General features: G+C 43.2%; 4 protein-coding genes across 4 annotated transcripts; 3 read left to right on the forward strand and 1 right to left on the reverse strand.

The window, feature by feature from the left end:
- Positions 1-279: 279 nt before the first annotated feature.
- Positions 280-3,862, reverse strand: LOC6493143 (YTH domain-containing protein 1). Its single transcript, XM_001957102.4, has 3 exons — positions 3,689-3,862; positions 2,673-3,539; positions 280-2,592 (listed from the first exon to the last, which is right to left on the reverse strand). The coding sequence occupies exons 1-3, from the start codon at positions 3,702-3,704 to the stop codon at positions 1,334-1,336; spliced, it is 2,142 nt and encodes a 713-aa protein (XP_001957138.1). The 5' UTR covers positions 3,705-3,862; the 3' UTR covers positions 280-1,333.
- Positions 3,863-3,904: 42 nt separating this feature from the next.
- LOC6506840 (cell division control protein 48 homolog E) lies at positions 3,905-6,321 on the forward strand. The gene is made up of 3 exons (XM_032453635.2): positions 3,905-4,796; positions 4,853-5,653; positions 5,717-6,321. Exons 1-3 carry the CDS (start codon positions 3,944-3,946, stop codon positions 6,211-6,213), a joined length of 2,151 nt encoding a protein of 716 aa, XP_032309526.1. The 5' UTR covers positions 3,905-3,943; the 3' UTR covers positions 6,214-6,321.
- Positions 6,322-6,393: 72 nt separating this feature from the next.
- LOC6506842 (brain protein I3) lies at positions 6,394-7,384 on the forward strand. Its single transcript, XM_001957100.4, has 2 exons — positions 6,394-6,617; positions 6,674-7,384. The coding sequence occupies exons 1-2, from the start codon at positions 6,548-6,550 to the stop codon at positions 6,973-6,975; spliced, it is 372 nt and encodes a 123-aa protein (XP_001957136.1). The 5' UTR covers positions 6,394-6,547; the 3' UTR covers positions 6,976-7,384.
- Positions 7,385-7,761: 377 nt separating this feature from the next.
- On the forward strand, positions 7,762-10,778 carry LOC6506843 (iduronate 2-sulfatase). Its single transcript, XM_001957099.4, has 4 exons — positions 7,762-8,117; positions 8,178-9,198; positions 9,264-9,437; positions 9,500-10,778. Exons 1-4 carry the CDS (start codon positions 7,899-7,901, stop codon positions 9,637-9,639), a joined length of 1,554 nt encoding a protein of 517 aa, XP_001957135.1. The 5' UTR covers positions 7,762-7,898; the 3' UTR covers positions 9,640-10,778.
- The last annotated feature ends 7,258 nt before the right edge of the window (positions 10,779-18,036 follow it).

Genomic DNA, 18,036 nt, shown 5'->3' on the forward strand with positions numbered 1-18,036 from the left:
ACCAGAAGTATTTAAAAACCAGGAAATTTTGTAACAATACAATAAAACTAAGTGGCTTCTTCGTAATTAGAAACTCAATTATTTTTCAATTAGGCTTAAAGAAATGGCCCTGGAGATAACGTGGTGATTTAAATTCTCAACTGTAAAAGGTTTAGAAATTTTTTAAAGTGATATTTTTTAACGTAACTAGTTATGTAAGTAGTTATCCAAGTTAAGGAATAAATAAAAAAAAAACCAACAATTGGATTATCTATCCCCAAAGAAGTACTACAAAATGTGTAAAGTTTCATTAATTTTAACTTTTATTCATCTTCAGTCTTATAAGCGCTTCGTTCTCTTATTTAGGAGTCCAAGTGGTATCAAATCCAACGTCCCAAATCCTGCAAAGAAACAGAGCAAATACCCTACGTCTGTCCGAAATGTCATTACTACGGATGTTGGTCGAGGACTCCGTGGGAGTTCGAAAGAGTGGCAGTCTTTGAATGGAATCGATGGTGATATATGGACCTTTGAAGGAGTCGAAACAGTTCGAATACTACAGTTCGAGAAGGATGCCGGAACAATGTCCGGACCGAGACGGTTACGGTTGGTAGATGTGTGTCTGTTAACTGGGACGGTCTTCTGTCTGCAAGACAAGTCAAGCGTTAAATATGAATGCATTAATTTTAAACTACATATGGGGCAGATCCAAACGAATCGAAGTCGGATAGGATCCTTGTCTTTGGCAGTCTTTTTTTGTTTATTTTTTTTTTTAATGGGGTTTATTCCCCGCTTGATCTTCTGGCTTTCTTGGGGGGGCGGTTGGGGCAAAAAGGACTTAAATCGGTTGACACACACATTAACACACATCACTGGTTGCACTGCTTAAGTTCGTTCATGGTGTTGTTGTTGGTTGTAACAGTTGTTGTTGTTGTTGGGCGTCTCTTATAGTCTTTCTCTCTATCTCTCTCTCTCTTTCTTTCTTTCTCTTAAATAAAGTTCACATTTTCTCTCATTTGTTTTGTATTTTTTTTTTTTCTTTTTTTTTTATCATTTAGTTTAAAATATTTAATTGAAATTTAAATTTTTTTTGTTTTGCTTATGTCGTAAGTTTGTTTAAATTATATTATATGTGGGTGGGGTAGCGAGGGGGACAGAGAGAAACGGGGGTGGTAGGGGTTGAAAGAGAGTTGTATCGATTGGTAGACGATATCGATTATTATCGTTATCATTTAACTTTTCGCTTATACCGTTACGCATTCAATATTTTTTTGCATTTTCACACGCGAGAGGATTTTAGGATTACACTTTCCACCGACTCTACATAGCCGACTAGCCGAGCTATCGATCTCGTCTAGCGCCTGTTGTCCCGATAGCTTCGCTGGCCACCGCGATCGCCCCGAAAAGGTCGCGAATCCCGCGAAGATCCACTCCGATTTCCGCCGTACTCCCGCCGTCGACCGCCCGAAGATCCGTTATTGGCATCTCGATTCCGGTAGCCACCCGGTCCACCTATACTGCCCGAACCGCCACCACTGCCGCCCACACCCGGCCCCAGGCCAACGCCAGCGGCTGCCGCCTGGGCTCCGCCAGCTGCTCCACCAGCCCCGTTACTGCCACCATTGGAAGCTCCACCGTAAACGGGAAAACCTGGTGGCGGGACCGTGGGTAGGCCGGCGTTTTTCCAGGCGGCAAACTCCTCGTAACTGGGAGTTTTGTCAAAACCGGGCGGTGGTGGCCTCTGTGGCGGTGGATAGTCCGGCAGTGGAGGCGGGCCCGGGCCGTCGTAGTACCTTACCGGCGGAGGCAGTTGTTCGTATAGGGCAGCCGCAGCGCCTGGAGGCAGGGCTCCAGCTGCTCCCGCCCCGCCGCCAGCGAGCGGCAGCTGGGAAAACGGCGGCACAAACGGCAGCGGGGGCAGTTGGCCGTGCATGTTTCGCATGTAGTCCGCAACATAAGCCTCGGCAGCTGCGGCCGAGGACATAAAGCGCTCCCAGGACGGCATGGTCATCTCACCGGGACCACCTGGTGCTCCGCCAGCACCACCAGCACCCATCTGGCGATAGGGTGAGCCACTACGCTTGAAGCCACCACCTGGCGGTATGCCCATACCACCATGATGATGATGGTGGCGATACGGACGATGGTGCGGCGGTCCACCGTGATAGCTCCTCTTGTGACGCATCGGACCCAACTGGTTGTGGTTCGCACCGCGCGGTCCTCCACTTCCATGACCTCGCGACGAGAGGCTCCGCGGTGGCTTATAGATCACGTGGATGCCCTTCTCTCGCATAACGCGGGCCGTCTCCTTGGATTTCTTGAGTATGGGAGTCAATTCGATTTGTTCGTCTTCGGGAAAGAGTCGGCACAGTTCGCCGCCGATTTTGGGCTCAATCTCCTGGCCATCCCGGCCAATCTTCACCGGCTTGCCCTCGTTCCAGCTGTTGTGCAGGTGGAGAGTGGCGTTAAAGGACAGCTCCTTGCGGCATATCCAGTCCAACTCGATGACGCCGCCTAGGGCTTTGGAGGATATGCTTGGGGGCAGCACCCAGGCCACTTGAGGAATGTCGCGCCGAGAAGGGGCTGCCATGCGAGCGAATCCGGCGAATTTACCTGCAAGCACATCGGGATTACATGTTAGAGTGGAGTAACTAAGGAACTAAGGAATCACTTGAAAGAAAGCAACAACATACCACTCTCGTTGACCGAGAAAATGAGGAGCACATTTCTGGCCTCCTTGAAGGCCTGATTAAGATTGGCGTCGTTCTGTGGCAGCGTGGCCCAAACGCTCTTGCTTTTGGACAACTGGACATTGTCGCTATTGTTGGACTTGATGAGGAAGAATCTCGTGTCGCGGAATAGGTAGTTCAGCTTTGTCATGTAGTCGTAGCCCTTTTGCGGCTGCGACTGGGAACCAGCATCCTTCTCTGGCGTGGAGCTCTTCGAACTGGGCTTTCCCCGTCCAACTCCTGCATTACCGCCATTTCGCTTGTGTTGCGTGCCTGAATCTGAGTCAGACGACTCGGAATCTGATTCCAGAGAAGGAGCAATAGGCTTCTCGTCTTCAGCTTCGCTGATATCGCTCTTGTGTCCCACTGACTCCGTAGTACTTTTCTTACCGCGCGATTTCTTCGCCGGTGGCTCTCGACCTTCTCCGGCCGAGGTTTTCGCTTGATCCTTCTCGGATGACTCGGAAGATGCCTTTTTGGCCAGCTTCTTCTTCTTGCCGCCGTTAACTTCCTCCGGTGTGAGATCCCTCTTGCCCTTTGATACCTTTGAAGATGCCTTCGATTTCGTTTCGGCAGCTGGAGCGGGTGCCTCCTTGGTGGGCTTCTTGGTCATGCGCTTGGAACTGCCCACCAGCGAGGAGGTGGCCGTGCTCACCGAACTGATGCTGGGCTCGGAGTCACTAGAGTCTCCGCCATTCGACTCCGAGGCCTCACTCCGGGTATTGAATTCAAAGTCCTGCAGCTCCTCGGCAATGTCCGCCTCGTTCTCGTCGAGGCCCAGATGCACAGCGTCCAAGTCCGCCATGTCGCGCATCAGCAGCGTTTGTTTACCTGCGCCGAAATCCGAAAAGAAAAACATTAGCGGAGCACCCACACAGACATGCACCCACACCAGCACAGGGCGAGAAAGAAATATAGAGAAAAAAAGCCGATCGATCGGCGAAAATTCAGGGTCAAAACCGCATTCAAACGACACTCACTGGCTGCTCTTGGCATAAACTGCTTGGACACCGGTTGTAGCCCACTCTTCCACCACTTATTGACGCCGCAAACCCTCTACAAATAATCAAATAATTAATTTTTACACAATTTTCTGCGTCACAGCGGCTGAGATAGCGTTGGCGTCGGAAGAGTTGTATTCGCGGTTATCGCTAAAGAACTATCGATAACATGATGGTATTTTAATCGCGGTATTTTATTCCACGACGCGTTAGGCGATTCTTCGGAAGGAAAAGATGCACAAGGAGCAGTTGGATTATCCTGCTTTTCCGCTCTCCCTGCTGGACGACAGCGATTACCATCCTCAAATATGTTACCTGCCTGCGGGGGAGGATGCTTTCCAGTCAGGTTGGTGCCGCTGCAGCCTATCCGATGGTGGTTTTGCCGTTTGCCGGGTCAGCTCACGTGCCGGCAGTGAGACTTGTTGCTTTATGGATGGAACTGTGGCTTCCTCTGGACTATCACTTGCCAATCAGCACTTGTTGGGCTTAAAACCTTTAAAGTTTGCTGGCAGTGTGGATCAGCTCACCTGCTTGGTCACCATTACGGAGGAGCTGTTTATGCGACCTCTGGTTTCGCTGGAGGAGATTCAGGACGATTTGCGCGTCTTCCTGCGGCATTTGAAACTTCTCAAAGGTTGTTCCGTGCAGCACCGCCGTCTTAGTAAGCTGGGAATTGCCAGTGTGGAAATAGTGGATGCTCCAGGTGTAGACCAGGATGATTGCTTTGAAGTGTCAAGGACGTGTCAGCTCCAAGTGGTGGACACGCGACTCAGGATACCGTATCCATTGGTTTCCGCATCCAGGTACCTGACACATGGATTTGAAGAGCATCTAGACTCCTTGATCCAGCTGGTGAACACCTCAGAGAGCTGTTTCCTGCCCAGGTTTCCTGCAACTTGCTTGGTAGTGGGACCTGTGGGTTGTGGCAAGAGTAGACTCCTTGGTGAGTTCCTCAAGCGGAAGTTCTGCAATGGCTTCTATATCACAGCCAGTCAGGTTCTGCGTTCCTATCCCGGAGAAACTGAAGAGGAGCTAAGACGAATCTTCAGAGCAGCGGAAACATTTAAGAAGCAATTGCGTCCATTAGGTAAGTTTAATTTTAAAAGGATGAAGTAAGAACTAATAGTTTATTTCTCGCCGCAGCACCGATTGTAATATTCATAGAGGATATTGAGTTGTTATGTCCGGCATCGAACTCTTCGGATGCCAAAAACTCAGGCAACTCCCTCCGCATATCCGCGCAACTTTACAAGCTAATTGATTTACTGCCACAGGGAATCTTCTGCATGGCAACGTCGAGTTCGCCCGACTCCTTGCACGAGCACGCCCGCAGACGTTTCATTCGAGAGATAGCCATTAATATGCCAAACGAGGAGCAGCGCAAGTTACTTGTGAGAGATCTCTGCCAGGAGCAGGAACTGCATCTTTCGGAGGGTCTTCTAGAGCACATAGCTCGGAATACGCAGGGCTATGTAATGGCAGATTTCATGCTCCTTCTGAGGCGTGTGCAACAGAAATCTCTGACCAAAGAAGACTCCGATGTTGAGAGCATTTTCAGGGAATCACTGCTTAGCACTCAACCGAGTGCTTCGCGTTCTACGGACGTTCGAGTGTCAAAAATGACGGACGGTTTTGAGATTATTGGCGGAATGGAATCGCTAAAGCGCACCCTGCAAGTGTCGGTTTTGGCTGGACTGCAACAGAGTGCATCCTTTGCCCGCTTTGGATTGTCTCTCCCGAAAGGAGTCCTGCTTTATGGGCCACCCGGCTGTGCCAAGACCACTGTTGCCAAGTGCCTGGCCAAGGAAGCCAGTATGACTTTTATTGCCACGTCGGCGGCAGAGGTTTACTCACCCTATGTTGGCTGTGCTGAGAGATTCATTACCAGAATTTTTGACACGGCTCGGAAAAACGCACCTTGTTTGATTTTTCTGGACGAGATTGGTAAGTTTGGTGAACTTTTGATGATCAATAAATTATTTCTCTATATATATTTTAAATTTACAGATTCCCTTGTTGGCAAGAGAACTGTTTCGAGTGGCCGCGGTGGTGGTCAAGTCCAGCTAAGGATTCTGTCAACGCTACTCACCGAAATGGATGGCATCGTGGCGGGCGGCAGTCAGCAGCATATACTGGTCGTAGCGGCCACTAATCGTCCGGATATGATCGACGATGCCCTGATGCGTCCCGGTCGATTTGATAAACTTATTCATGTGCCAGCCCCTGATACGGAATCCCGACTGGCGTTGCTACAGCTCCATGCCCAGCGAATGCCTTTTCATGAAAATGTTAATCTGGAGGAGATTTCCTTGGTAACACAGCGCTATTCCGGAGCGGATCTGTGCAATCTGTGCAATGAGGCGGCTATCGAGGCATTCCAGCGGAATTTTGAGGCCACAGAAATAGAGATTCAGGACTTTAAGAAGGTCCTGGCCAAGCAGAAGTCCTCGCTTACACAGAGCCAGATAGATGGCTATTACAAGTTTGCCCATAGGTTTTTATAGAAATAATGTATATTTATTTTATAAGTTAAGTTTTTTGAAAAACTAAAAATTATATTAAGCAGAAATAGTTGTTTGAAATAAATAAGAAAGCGACATATTTTTACGTCTAAGAATGCAGATTTTAAAATTCCCGCTCCCAGTGTTGGATAATGCCACAGATAATTAAAAGTGCTGTAAAGCACGAACTTAAAGTGTTGATTTACGCATCCCAACAAAGAAAGAAAAACAAAACACATTTTTATAGTTAACACAATTATTACCTAGGTATATGTTAAATTAAACACCATCAAATCAGCGTGAGTCACTGGAGTGAGGTTTAATCTTAATAGTCAGTATGGCCAATGCCCCCAAAGAGGACGCTCCTCCGAGCTACGAAGAAGTCATGAACGCAACCTCAACTCATGGTATGTCACTTAGATTATCTGGAAACCCATACTAAAATCCGTATTGCTATCAACAGATTCCGGATTGATAGCCGGCACGCATTATGGAGCACCAACTGCGCCACCGCCCACTATGCACGCTCCCTCCTACGGAGCCTTCGAGACGACTCCGGTCAACGTGGTCATCCAGCCGCCGGTTCCTCCAATAGCCACGGAGATAATAGTGATTGGAGGATGTCCGGCCTGCCGAATTGGTTTACTGGAGGACACCTATTCAGCAGCCGGCCTGTGCTGCGCCATTTTTTTCTTCCCCATCGGAATCCTATGTTGTTTGGCTATGAAGGAGAAGCGGTGCCACAACTGCGGGAGTGTCTTCTAAGCAAAGGCCTGTCCTTTATTATTAACTCTAATGGATTTGGTGGTCTCTGATCATGTGACTTTTCTTTATGACGACTGCACATATATTTTTGATATCACAAAACCCCAATATTTTATTTATTGTTATTCTATTATTGTTAATCGTTAGCTTTGAAATATCACACATTATATGTAAATAAGAATCATGGAACTATCCAGATTAGGGAACATAAGAAAAAAAATATATATTGTAGTTATACACATATAGTCACATTCGCGGATAAATCTATTTTCGTTTAAGGGAATTTATTGACATTTACGCATATATTTGTTAAAGATAAGATGCTTATTGGCATTTAGTGGCGAGAAAAGTGACTAAGTTCAAAATAAATTACTGTTTTTAGCTAAAAATGGTATATCGCACCATTTAAGATTTTTGTTTAAAAGTTTCAATTGTTTTATTAAAGTTTTACGTCGATGTTTAAGAATTTCCCTGCTTATATATGGCTGATACACCCACAGCCCATATTGTCGTCGAGCCGCGCTTCCGTTAAATTCAATTGAAATATAATGGAGGACGGTTTTGAATTACGCCGCTGGCCTTACCCCGATGCGGCATATTTTGTTTCTTTTGAGGTCTATCAGAGAGGCAAGTAAACAAGTGGAGTGAATCTACCGGAGAAGGAGGCGACCCAAAGATACCCTAGAGGTAGGTTTTATCAAAAACATAAACAGGTATTCAATGATTCACGAAATGAGCTTAATTTTCATCCTTTTTGCATTTTTTATATTTCAAAATTAAAAATTGTCTTTAATTTTATTTAAGAAAGTGATATACCTCAAGGCTAACATGGGTAACATATCCCATATGCCGGCATCTGTACATCCGCCGTGTCTCTGTCGGCATCTTCCAGTCCACAGTCGCGAATCTCAATCGCCGTGGATATGACCTGTATTCGTTTGGTTCTTCGGTTGCTCTTGCTCTCCTTTTTCAGTCTTCTGGAGGCAGTTTCTCAAGACCGGATTAGGCGTTCCAATGTGGTTCTGGTCATCTTTGATGATTTGCGGCCGGTGCTCGGCGCCTATGGGGACTCCCTGGCTAGTACTCCGAACTTGGATGCCTTTGCTCAGGGCAGTCATGTGTTTACGAGAGCCTATAGTCAGGTAATGATTTGGGGATATCTTTTTAATTTTAAATATTAAATTTTAATTTATTTTTTCCAGCAAGCTCTTTGTGCACCCAGCCGAAATTCTCTCCTCACTGGTAGACGACCGGATACCCTGCACCTTTACGATTTCTACAGTTACTGGCGGACCTTTTCCGGAAACTTCACCACCCTGCCGCAGTACTTCAAGGAGCATGGCTACTACACCTACAGCTGCGGCAAGGTCTTCCACCCGGGACTCTCCTCGAACAACACGGATGACTATCCTTTGAGCTGGTCAGCTCCCGCTTTCCGGCCACGAACAGAACAGTTCATGAACTCACCTGTGTGCCCGGATAGGGAGGGGATCCTCCGCAAGAACCTCATCTGTCCTGTGGAGCTCCAAACGCAACCGTTTAAGACACTACCGGACATAGAATCTGTGGCGGAGGCGATGCGATTTGTGGAGTCGCGAAAGCATAACCACGCGGAACCCTTCTTCATGGCAATGGGATTCCACAAGCCACATATCAACTTCCGCTTTCCCAAACAATTCCTATCGAGATTTCCCCTCCAAAAGTTTTATAATTACACGGAGGACCGACTCAAGCCACCGAATATGCCGGCTGTGGCCTGGAATCCCTACACCGATGTCCGAGCCAGGGATGACTTCAAGCACTCGAATATATCCTTTCCCTATGGACCCATTTCCCAGCACCAGGCTGCCCAGATACGCCAGGGATATTACGCCTCTGTGGCCTATGTGGATGATCTTTTTGGAAAGTTGATGTCCGGCTTGGATTTGGATAATACTGTTGTGGTGGTGCTGGGGGATCATGGTTGGTCTCTGGGGGAGCATGCCGAATGGGCCAAGTACAGTAACTTCGAGGTGGCTCTAAGGGTTCCACTGATTATCCGAAGCCCCCAGTTTCCTGTGACTAAGCCGAAGTACCATCATGATGTCAGTGAACTATTGGATGTGTTTCCCACTTTGGTGGATCTGGCTGGACTGCCACCACTCTCCACATGTCGCAGTAACCAGGATCTAACCTGCGGCGAAGGAAAGAGTCTCTATCCTCAGATAATGGGGTTGGGAACGGGTAAGGTTGTTTTGTTTTCAGTTATCAGCAATGTCCTAATCTCTCTCTTTTTGAACCCTTTTCAGCTGATGAGCATGTGGCCCTCAGCCAGTATCCCCGTCGGGGAATGCTACCCACAAAGCATCCAAACAGCGACAAACCAAAGCTGCGAAATATTAAGATAATGGGCTATAGCCTCAGGACTGATCTGTATAGGTACACCCTTTGGGTTAGATTTCACGCCCAGAACTTCAGCAGAGGTGGGTTAATATTTCTCTTAAAATAAATATAAATTAAAATTAATTATTTGAATCTTTTCCAGACTGGCATGATGTTTATGGCGAGGAGCTGTACGACCACCGCCTGGATTCTGGCGAGGAATTCAACCTAGTGCCCCTGCCCGAGTTCGATGATGTGCGCCAAAGACTGCGCCGGCGTCTCATGGAGGTCGTGGGCAGTTAGTGGAGATCTCCCCCACTCTACATCCCCTCCTTCCCGCCCTTGATGATTTTCAACAAATTCAAAAACAATAAAAAAGAAGGAAAGGAAAGACACTGCGACAAACTATCTCGAGACAGCGAATATCTTGTCGCCATAATTGGAATTTAATACTTCCGGTTGGGCAACAGAAACGACGCCCAGACAGGCTGCATATTTTTCGCTGTAATTTCTGCGATGCCCCCCCTTGGAAGCCGACTCCCCTGAATCGGATTCACTATACTACACTACCACTCCATGCCATTCCGGCACCGATTCGATCCGATCCGATCCGAACCGATCCAATCCGCGCATGCGTGACTTGTGTCCATTGCCTTTTTGGCTTCGTTTTTGTGAATTTTTGTGAATGAAATTTCATTCAACGTTGGCGGCGCGCGTCTCGCTGCGTTGGCGTCGACGGCGACAGCGGCGTCGAAGCCCCAATCGGGAGTACACTGAACTAAAAAATTATTATAGTTTAGGGATATTTTAAATAGTTTAATGATTTTATATGAATGTCAGACGAAGGAAATTAAGATTTTTGTGGAATCGTATATTTTTTATTTTTATATATTTATATAATTTATTTTCTCTGTAAAAGTGGCGAGTCTTGAAAGCTTTCATTTTCGCTCTGGCTTGTTGCCAGGCGAGTGAAAATCCCCGGCTCCGAGTCTGGTAATTAAATCTGCAGTCCGCTGGCTGATCGATGGCTCCTCCTCTTCCTCCGGTCTTAACCCCATCGTGTTTAACCCACTCTTATGCGACGTGCTCTCTAATGTGCATTTTTGGTGTGGGCCGCCTCCTTATGCCATGTGCCATGTGGGTTGTCTTTCTGGAGGTGATTAAACTGCATTTTGGCAGCACTTTCGGTACTGCACTCTGCTGCGCCTGCGCATTTGGAAATATTTGTCCCAAACAAGGCGTGGCAGCTTCAATTTATGATTTTTTCATATTTTTTTTTTATTTATTTTTTGTTGAAAGCTTGAAACCACTTTTACAATTCCATTCACTAATTTTGGTTGATTATGGAGTGGAAAAAAATAGTAGAAAAAACAGTAAAAATAGTTGCTTATTATGTTTGTAGATTTTTAGTTTCAATTATTAATAAATATTAATATTTTTAATTCCATGGTTTTTTATTAATTTTGATCTTAAATACCCCTCTAATTTTGTCCTTAAAGGTGGCTTTAAGGGCTCTATTGGGATAATTAAAAATATAATTTTGTTAGTCTTTGGAGTTTGTTATTTGAATTACTTAAGGAGTGTTTTCTTATTTTTAAATCCCTCCCTCTTATAATATTTTTTTAGAGCCCACCTACCATAACTTATTTTTACTTTGCCATTTCCGTTGTGGGCTTTCCTCTCATACATTTTCTTTACCGTTGCTCCGTTGACAGCCATTTTCTTTAATTCCTCCCCAATGGGTGGGGAGGAATTGCAACTCCAGTCCCAGTCCCTACCTCGCCCTGACTTCCTCCCCCCTAATGCATTTCCAGGGGACAGGGGCGGATATAGCTCGTGTGGGGCCTTTGGGCTTGGAGTGTCTGTTTCGGTTTTGAATTTTGCGGCTAACCGCAGCACAGTCGCATAGCGCGTGTGTTATAATAATCTATGGCACTTTAGAGGTTTAACCGATGGCCGCATATAGATACAGATACAATAACAACAGTAATAGTCAAAGTTACAGAGATTCAGATTCAGATACAGATACATTTAGCCAGGCTAGATGGATGGATATGAACAGATACAGATACAGATAGAGATACAGATAGAGATACCGGGTGAGTGGCGGTAAATGTGGCAGACACTCGGGCGGGCTGGCTCTAAACTGTATTATATATCTGCCATATAGCCATAAAGCCTACAGAGAGCCTACACTCACACAATAATGCGAATACAACATTAATTTGAATTTGTTGGTTGTTTTGCCGTTTATTTCTAAGCAAACTCAAATGCGTGGGCGGCTCAAACGAAATAGCTAAAGATGCGTAGGCCGGCTCTGTGGCAGAGACGCCAACTGAGGCAGTGGCAGTAACAGCAACAGCAACAGCAACAGCAACAGCAGCAACAACAACATCATAGATATGTGTATAAAGTGGATATAGTTCATCAAGCGGACTAAAGTCGGCTTTTTTACCTACGCATCTGACGAGGCTCGGCGAACAGCGAGCAGCGAACAGCTCACAGTCCATAGCTTTTAGCTCCAAGTGTAAATCGGGTTCTCTCTGCCCCCTCGTACACTGAGAGAAATTTTTGGTTAATATTTTGTTGTTTCATTTTTGAGCCTCTAATTATTATTTAACAAATATATTCCACTTTATCCCAATCTATTCTGAAACTTTTAATCTTAAACTCTCCAAAAATCATATATTCTTTCGCCAAGTGTAGTTGTACTCATAGACATAGTTGTTGCTGCCGGCCTCCCGCTGTAAAAAAATGCTAATTTTCGTTGACATGCCATAGTTTGGCTAATGACGAAGGTTGTTTGTTAGCTTTGTCAGTTGACTTGACGCCGTTGCCAAAAAAAAAAAAAAAATAAATAAGAAAAAAAATAGAAGAAGAAACTTAAAACTGGTTACCATGTGTGAGTAGAGATGGAGCTAGCCTGGTCCCGGGAATGAACTCAAAATTTCTTTTGACGGAATTTCCATGAATTAATACTGCTGCCGGATTATGGCCAGAAACGATCCGAAAACACAACTGGGGCCGGGTCCGGGGCCCATCTCTCCTCAGGTGTCTCTGACACTTGTGGGCATTATATATGGGGATATATACAAATATAGACTCCTAAACGGATGTCAAGCTGTGCCTAGCCGGAAATTTTTATACCCATGTCTGACGAAAGTGGTTACAGAGTGGGGATCATCTCTTTAAATCTGAAATTTTAGTAAAATTTTAAATTCAGAAGCTTTTGAAGAAGATCTACGATTTTGGAAAGAAAACTAACTAACTGAATGGATTAAAATTCAATGAACCTAAATGGTTTAAAGTTTAAATGTAGTTTAAAAGATTTTTATTTTCTCCCATCTTTATAGATTTTTTTTCTAAATTTTTTTCGAAATCTTGAAAAGACGAAAAATTGTGTTTTCTACGCCCACTGGCAGATGTCAGGCTCTTGGCATTTGATCAATGTCAAGGCCTGATCACTTCATCAGACCATAACTATGACAGATCTTGGTATGTACACACACACACCCCTTAGCCCTCAATCAATTGACAGTCTTGGCCAATAATGGCCAGAAAAAAAAAATATATATAGGTAAAAAATACAATACAACGACAAAGCCAAAAAGAAATTGCTAAACAGAAATATTTTGTTGAATGAAATTCACGCAAGACAAGTCAACAGAGATGAGAAAATAAAAAAAAACAACAAAGATCGGGGTTTCGACCATTCAGAAGGGAACGGAATGGAGCACAATGAAGTGGAAAAGAGGCAACTGACTTGGCTCAAACCGAACTCATCCGTTGCCTCTTCTGAGCTGTCTTGTAGCAACAAAATAATTTATTGAAATTCAAATTTATTATCTGCTGCCGCTTCTTTGCCATCCGATTTTAAGTTCGGGCTTGGCCAGGTCGAAAGAAATTTTATATATATATACATATATATATTTTTTTTTTTTAACTTTGGAGCTCCCGGCTCTTGAGCCAAAACCAATTCAACTGGAATGCAGACCCTTTGCCTGCCATATGCCATCACTTTTTGGCCCAGAGCGTAAAACGAAACGAAACAATCAAGAATGAGTGTAGAAATTCCACAATGAGCCCACGCAGTGATGCTCTTCAGAAGGGGTTTTGCTTTTATTTTTTGCTTTTCGATTTTCGTTTTTGTTAATATATATTATATGCATATATATACTTTTTTTTTGTGGGGGGACTTGGATCAAAGTAATCAAGGCTTAGACCAACGGATTAAGCCAAGTAGATAATAATAAGCACTTAAGGAGATTTTAGAAAAAGATCTCTTCTAAAGCTCTACAAAAAATAAATTTATATAAATTTACATAAATTTATTTAATATTGAATACATTAATAAATTTTATTAAACTGAAAACCTATGAAAATTTTGAAAAAAATATTTAAAAGTTGTAATCTGTGTCTATGGGGAATAAAAACTATATTAAAATTTGAGTAAAATTTATATAGATATGGAAACAAAGTGGGCGCGGCTGCTGCAGGGCGGAGATGGAGTATTTTTTCTTTTAGGTGGGTAGTGGGGGATGTTAGGAAGAGGAGGAGGAAGCTGAGTGACCGACCGACCGCAAACATTTTGAAAGCCCCCGCTCAGAAAAACAGGCAGCCGCTGTAACGCGTGCTAAACAAGTTTCTCGATCCATTCCAAGAGCGCGTCTTTGTCTTTTGTGTTGTCTGATACCCTGGATATAAAGGGGCTTATAAGGAATATAAGCTGGACTTTATTAACCTTCAAGATATTAAATTTTTATTGGTAATTTAATAAAACAAAATTTTATAGCATACTTTCGGGAGAGCCAAGACCGTAGAAGAAACTCATTAGATATTTTTATGAATTTTTAAATAATTATATAAGGTACTTACCAGTTTTAACTCTGGCTTTAAAACTGCTACCTTGATGTTCTTTTATTTTTGGCTAAAGTACAAAAGGTTGAGAACCGGCAACACTATACGGGAGACTCTCTGGACTGGACTATGCTATGATATAAAAGACATTGAGAAATCGTTTTCCTTTTCAGTGATGTTACTGATGCTGCAGATGATGCTTCTCCACTACCGTTTCTTATGATAATAAATATTTCTGTGCTTTACTCCAGGCCCCCACACTGTCAGTTGCGGGGAGTCCAATTCAAAGACGGACGAAACAACGAAATAAAAATCCCATTTCAAGAGTCCACGGTTATGATGGAGGTGGTGGGAGGGTGCATGATACCCTGGCTCCCATTGTGCTTTATTTACGGCCAAATAATTCAAATTAAGCCTGCGATCCGTTTTTTTTTTGTGGTATGAGTATCTGTATCTTGTATATCTTTGGGTATATCCGAGAGTATCGGTATCTTCGGCTGGATATCTCAACACCAGAACAATGCCACCGCAAGGGGCCGCGTGCCAAAAAATTTTGATGAACTACACACATTATAAATGAGAACGATTTTTTGATTTTCCTGGAAGCTTCATTTCGCCTTTTTTTTGCTCAGCAATTTGTTGGCACTTTTGTTTATACTTTTGGACAATCCAGAGATGCTTCGGAAAGAAAAAACTGAGGCTGTGAGAGATCAGAGGGGCAGCAGAGAAGTTTACAATGAAATGATTTAAACAATGTTTTGCTATTTTACGGTTTACACCTGTTTGAGTTCAAACTATAAATATCGAATGCCGTAAATATATCCCCATGGCCATGGTTTCCAATTTGAATTTATTTTTGTTGGCCAATTCTCACCTCTTTCCTACAAAATTTCGAAAAACATCACCCTCAATCCCTCTCGGAACTGACTAAGATTTTCTTTTGAATTTGAATTTTTTTCCCCCTGAAACAATTTTACGCCACGATTTAATGAGCACTTCGATTTAGACGAAGGAAATTCGCAAAGGCGCCAGTTTTTCGCTAAATGTTATTTCAAATATTTTCCCAGCCACGTTCTAGCTTTTTTTCGGTTTTTTTTTTGGGAAAATTTTCAGAACAAAATCTTTCTTATCAAAGAGTTGGGTACTCTTCCTTTCTACATCTTAAATGACTTAATTCCTTTGCTTTTTATGGATATGGATATGGAAGTTCCCCCAAAACACAGATCTAGCCAACTCATCCGATTGACGGAACATGAATATATTCATTTCGCATAAATCTTGTTTTATATCTCTGGATGTGCTTCAATAAAAATCACACACATGGCATTGCATTTCCAATGAGCGGACAACGGAACTAGCGGACAAACGGACACCGGACAGCGGACAGGCGGATGGATGGGCGGACTAAGCTTCAGCGGCGATATCACAGCACAAAATAAAACTAGGCAGATCTACTGTATGTAGCAACATGGGATAGGAATGCACTGTAAAATATTTTTTCAAAAATATAAAGAAATTTTAAAATATTTTTTAAAGCATTATGAAGACTATTGCACCTTTAAAGTGATTTTAATTTATGTATTGTTTCTATAAACTGTTTTTTCGCAGTGTCTTGCTGTGGACTGCCCCCGACCAGAGTTGCATATTCAAGCAGCGGACACGGGCCAGGCCAGGCATTTAGTATTAAGTATTTAGCATACGACACAACAACAACATCCACAGCAATATCAGCAGCAACAGCCAGAGCGACAGCAACAGCAACAGGCACAGCAGCAACATGTCGCTTGTATCTTGGTGCGGGTGCCGCGATTGATGGTACAGCCATCACATCAGAGAGGAAGTGCTCTTCCGGTCTTGTAAATGAAAATATGTATTTTTTTTCATTTGTATCTGCCGCCTGTGAAGGCACTGTGTTGCTTGTTTTTTTTTTTTATTTTATTTAATTTTATTTTATGAATAGATTGCGTTACGCATACAAAAATAGGCAAAAGTCGGCGGCGACGACTACGCCGAGTGCTTGTGAATGAGCCCACAGCGGATGGATGGATGGATGGATGGATCGTATGCTATATGCTATATGGTATATGCTATACAGCTATACAGCTATATGGTGTGGTACGGAATGGATCGGATGAATGACTGGCTGACTGACTGACTGACTGATAGTGTGTGTGTGTGGCCCTCGGCATGGATCGCCCAGGCTTAATGCTCTTTGGGGGTTTTTATGTTTATCCAAATAAGCAGCGGCATTGTATAAAGTAATAGCCGGCAACTGTTGCTTTTGTTGCTGATTTTGTTGCAAATGTTGCTATTGTTGCTGTTGATGTTGCTGCTGTGGGGTGCTAATAAATAAATCGCATTTGATGTGCATGGACTTATGCGATAACTACTTTGCAAGGCAGCAACAATCACAAAACATATAATATTTTACTAAGCATTACTACTACTAGTAAGTACTAGTTACTAAAGATTTTACTTCTGAATTACACATAAGATAAACCAAAAATTTAATAAGTTCTTAAACTGGCTGACTAATATTGAAATAATTTGTTTATTATTAAAGTAAGCAATTTATGATGTCTTGAGATGCAGTATCCCTCATAGTTTTAATAACTCCCTTCCCTTATAACCCACTTATACTCTTCATTTCCTTAAAATTTCATTTTCAAACCATCAATTGCCATTTTCTATTTTAGAAATTGTACACTTTCCTATAGAGTATACCCATAGAGATACTCCAAAAACATCCCAATCATTGAACTGAAAACTGAAGTGTAGTGCACTTTTAGAGAGTTCCGCACTTCGATTTGGGTTTCGAAGTAATTTGATATTCAATGAGCAAACTACACACAGCAGCAACAACAACAACAACAACAAGAGGCAACAAAACAACAAAAAACATCACTAACAATAAAAACAACAACAGGGCATACAATTTTTTATTCAACATTTACATTCCCATTTGCATTGATTGTGCATGACTCTATGTAATTTTAATCACAGAAATGGGCACTTGTTGTAAAAGGGATTTCCTGTTATGAATATTCCATCAACATAATTATTACATACGACTTGGAATTAACCATTGGCTCTGTCATGGGCTTTCGAAAAAAAAAAGAATAAAGTGCAGGGGGGGGCACTGCCGTATACGTAATCATTTCCGCCCGTCAACTGTTATTTTTTTTTCTTTTTACAGTTAACAGTTAATTAAGTTGATATTCATGAGGAGGAGAAAAATTCGGAGAATTTAATATAGTAAACCGTTGACTTACAAATTGACCCCATGAACCCCACCATCAAAATCCCCCCCAGACAACAAAAAAAAACAGAAAAACGGGGTGATGCTCCTCCGTAATCGTCTTCTTGGTGAGTCAACGAGATCGGTAAAGGAATTTTTACTGCCGATTTGATTAATTAATTAAAGCGCAACCCTTGAAAGTGTCGGCATGACAAAAAAAAACAAAAAATAAAATGAAAACAAAAATGTCATAAAATTTTTACAAAAACTTCTGCGACCTTTGACGCCGAACTTGGGCCGATGATTAAGCCAATCAGCCTAAGCCTGATTCTGCAGTGAGTCAGTTCGAAAACATGATCTCGTGGCTGCCAAAGAGATTTCCAATAATAAGGAGCACTGCTCCAACCATATACCATCCCAATACATAACAACAGTGCCCGTTTAATGACCTTAAAGGACGTACGAGGAAAAGTTCTCTCCAGATTTCTTCAGAAAACGCAAAGTAGTCGCAGACAAAAGAGCAGAAATGGCAAAAAAAGGAAGTTAAGGATATGGAATAACTGATACCTGGTACTAATATGATAGACAGACTTTACAGGATGCTA

Source organism: Drosophila ananassae, chromosome 2R (genome assembly GCF_017639315.1).
Source record: "Drosophila ananassae strain 14024-0371.13 chromosome 2R, ASM1763931v2, whole genome shotgun sequence".
Classification (NCBI taxonomy): Eukaryota; Metazoa; Arthropoda; class Insecta; order Diptera; family Drosophilidae; genus Drosophila; species Drosophila ananassae.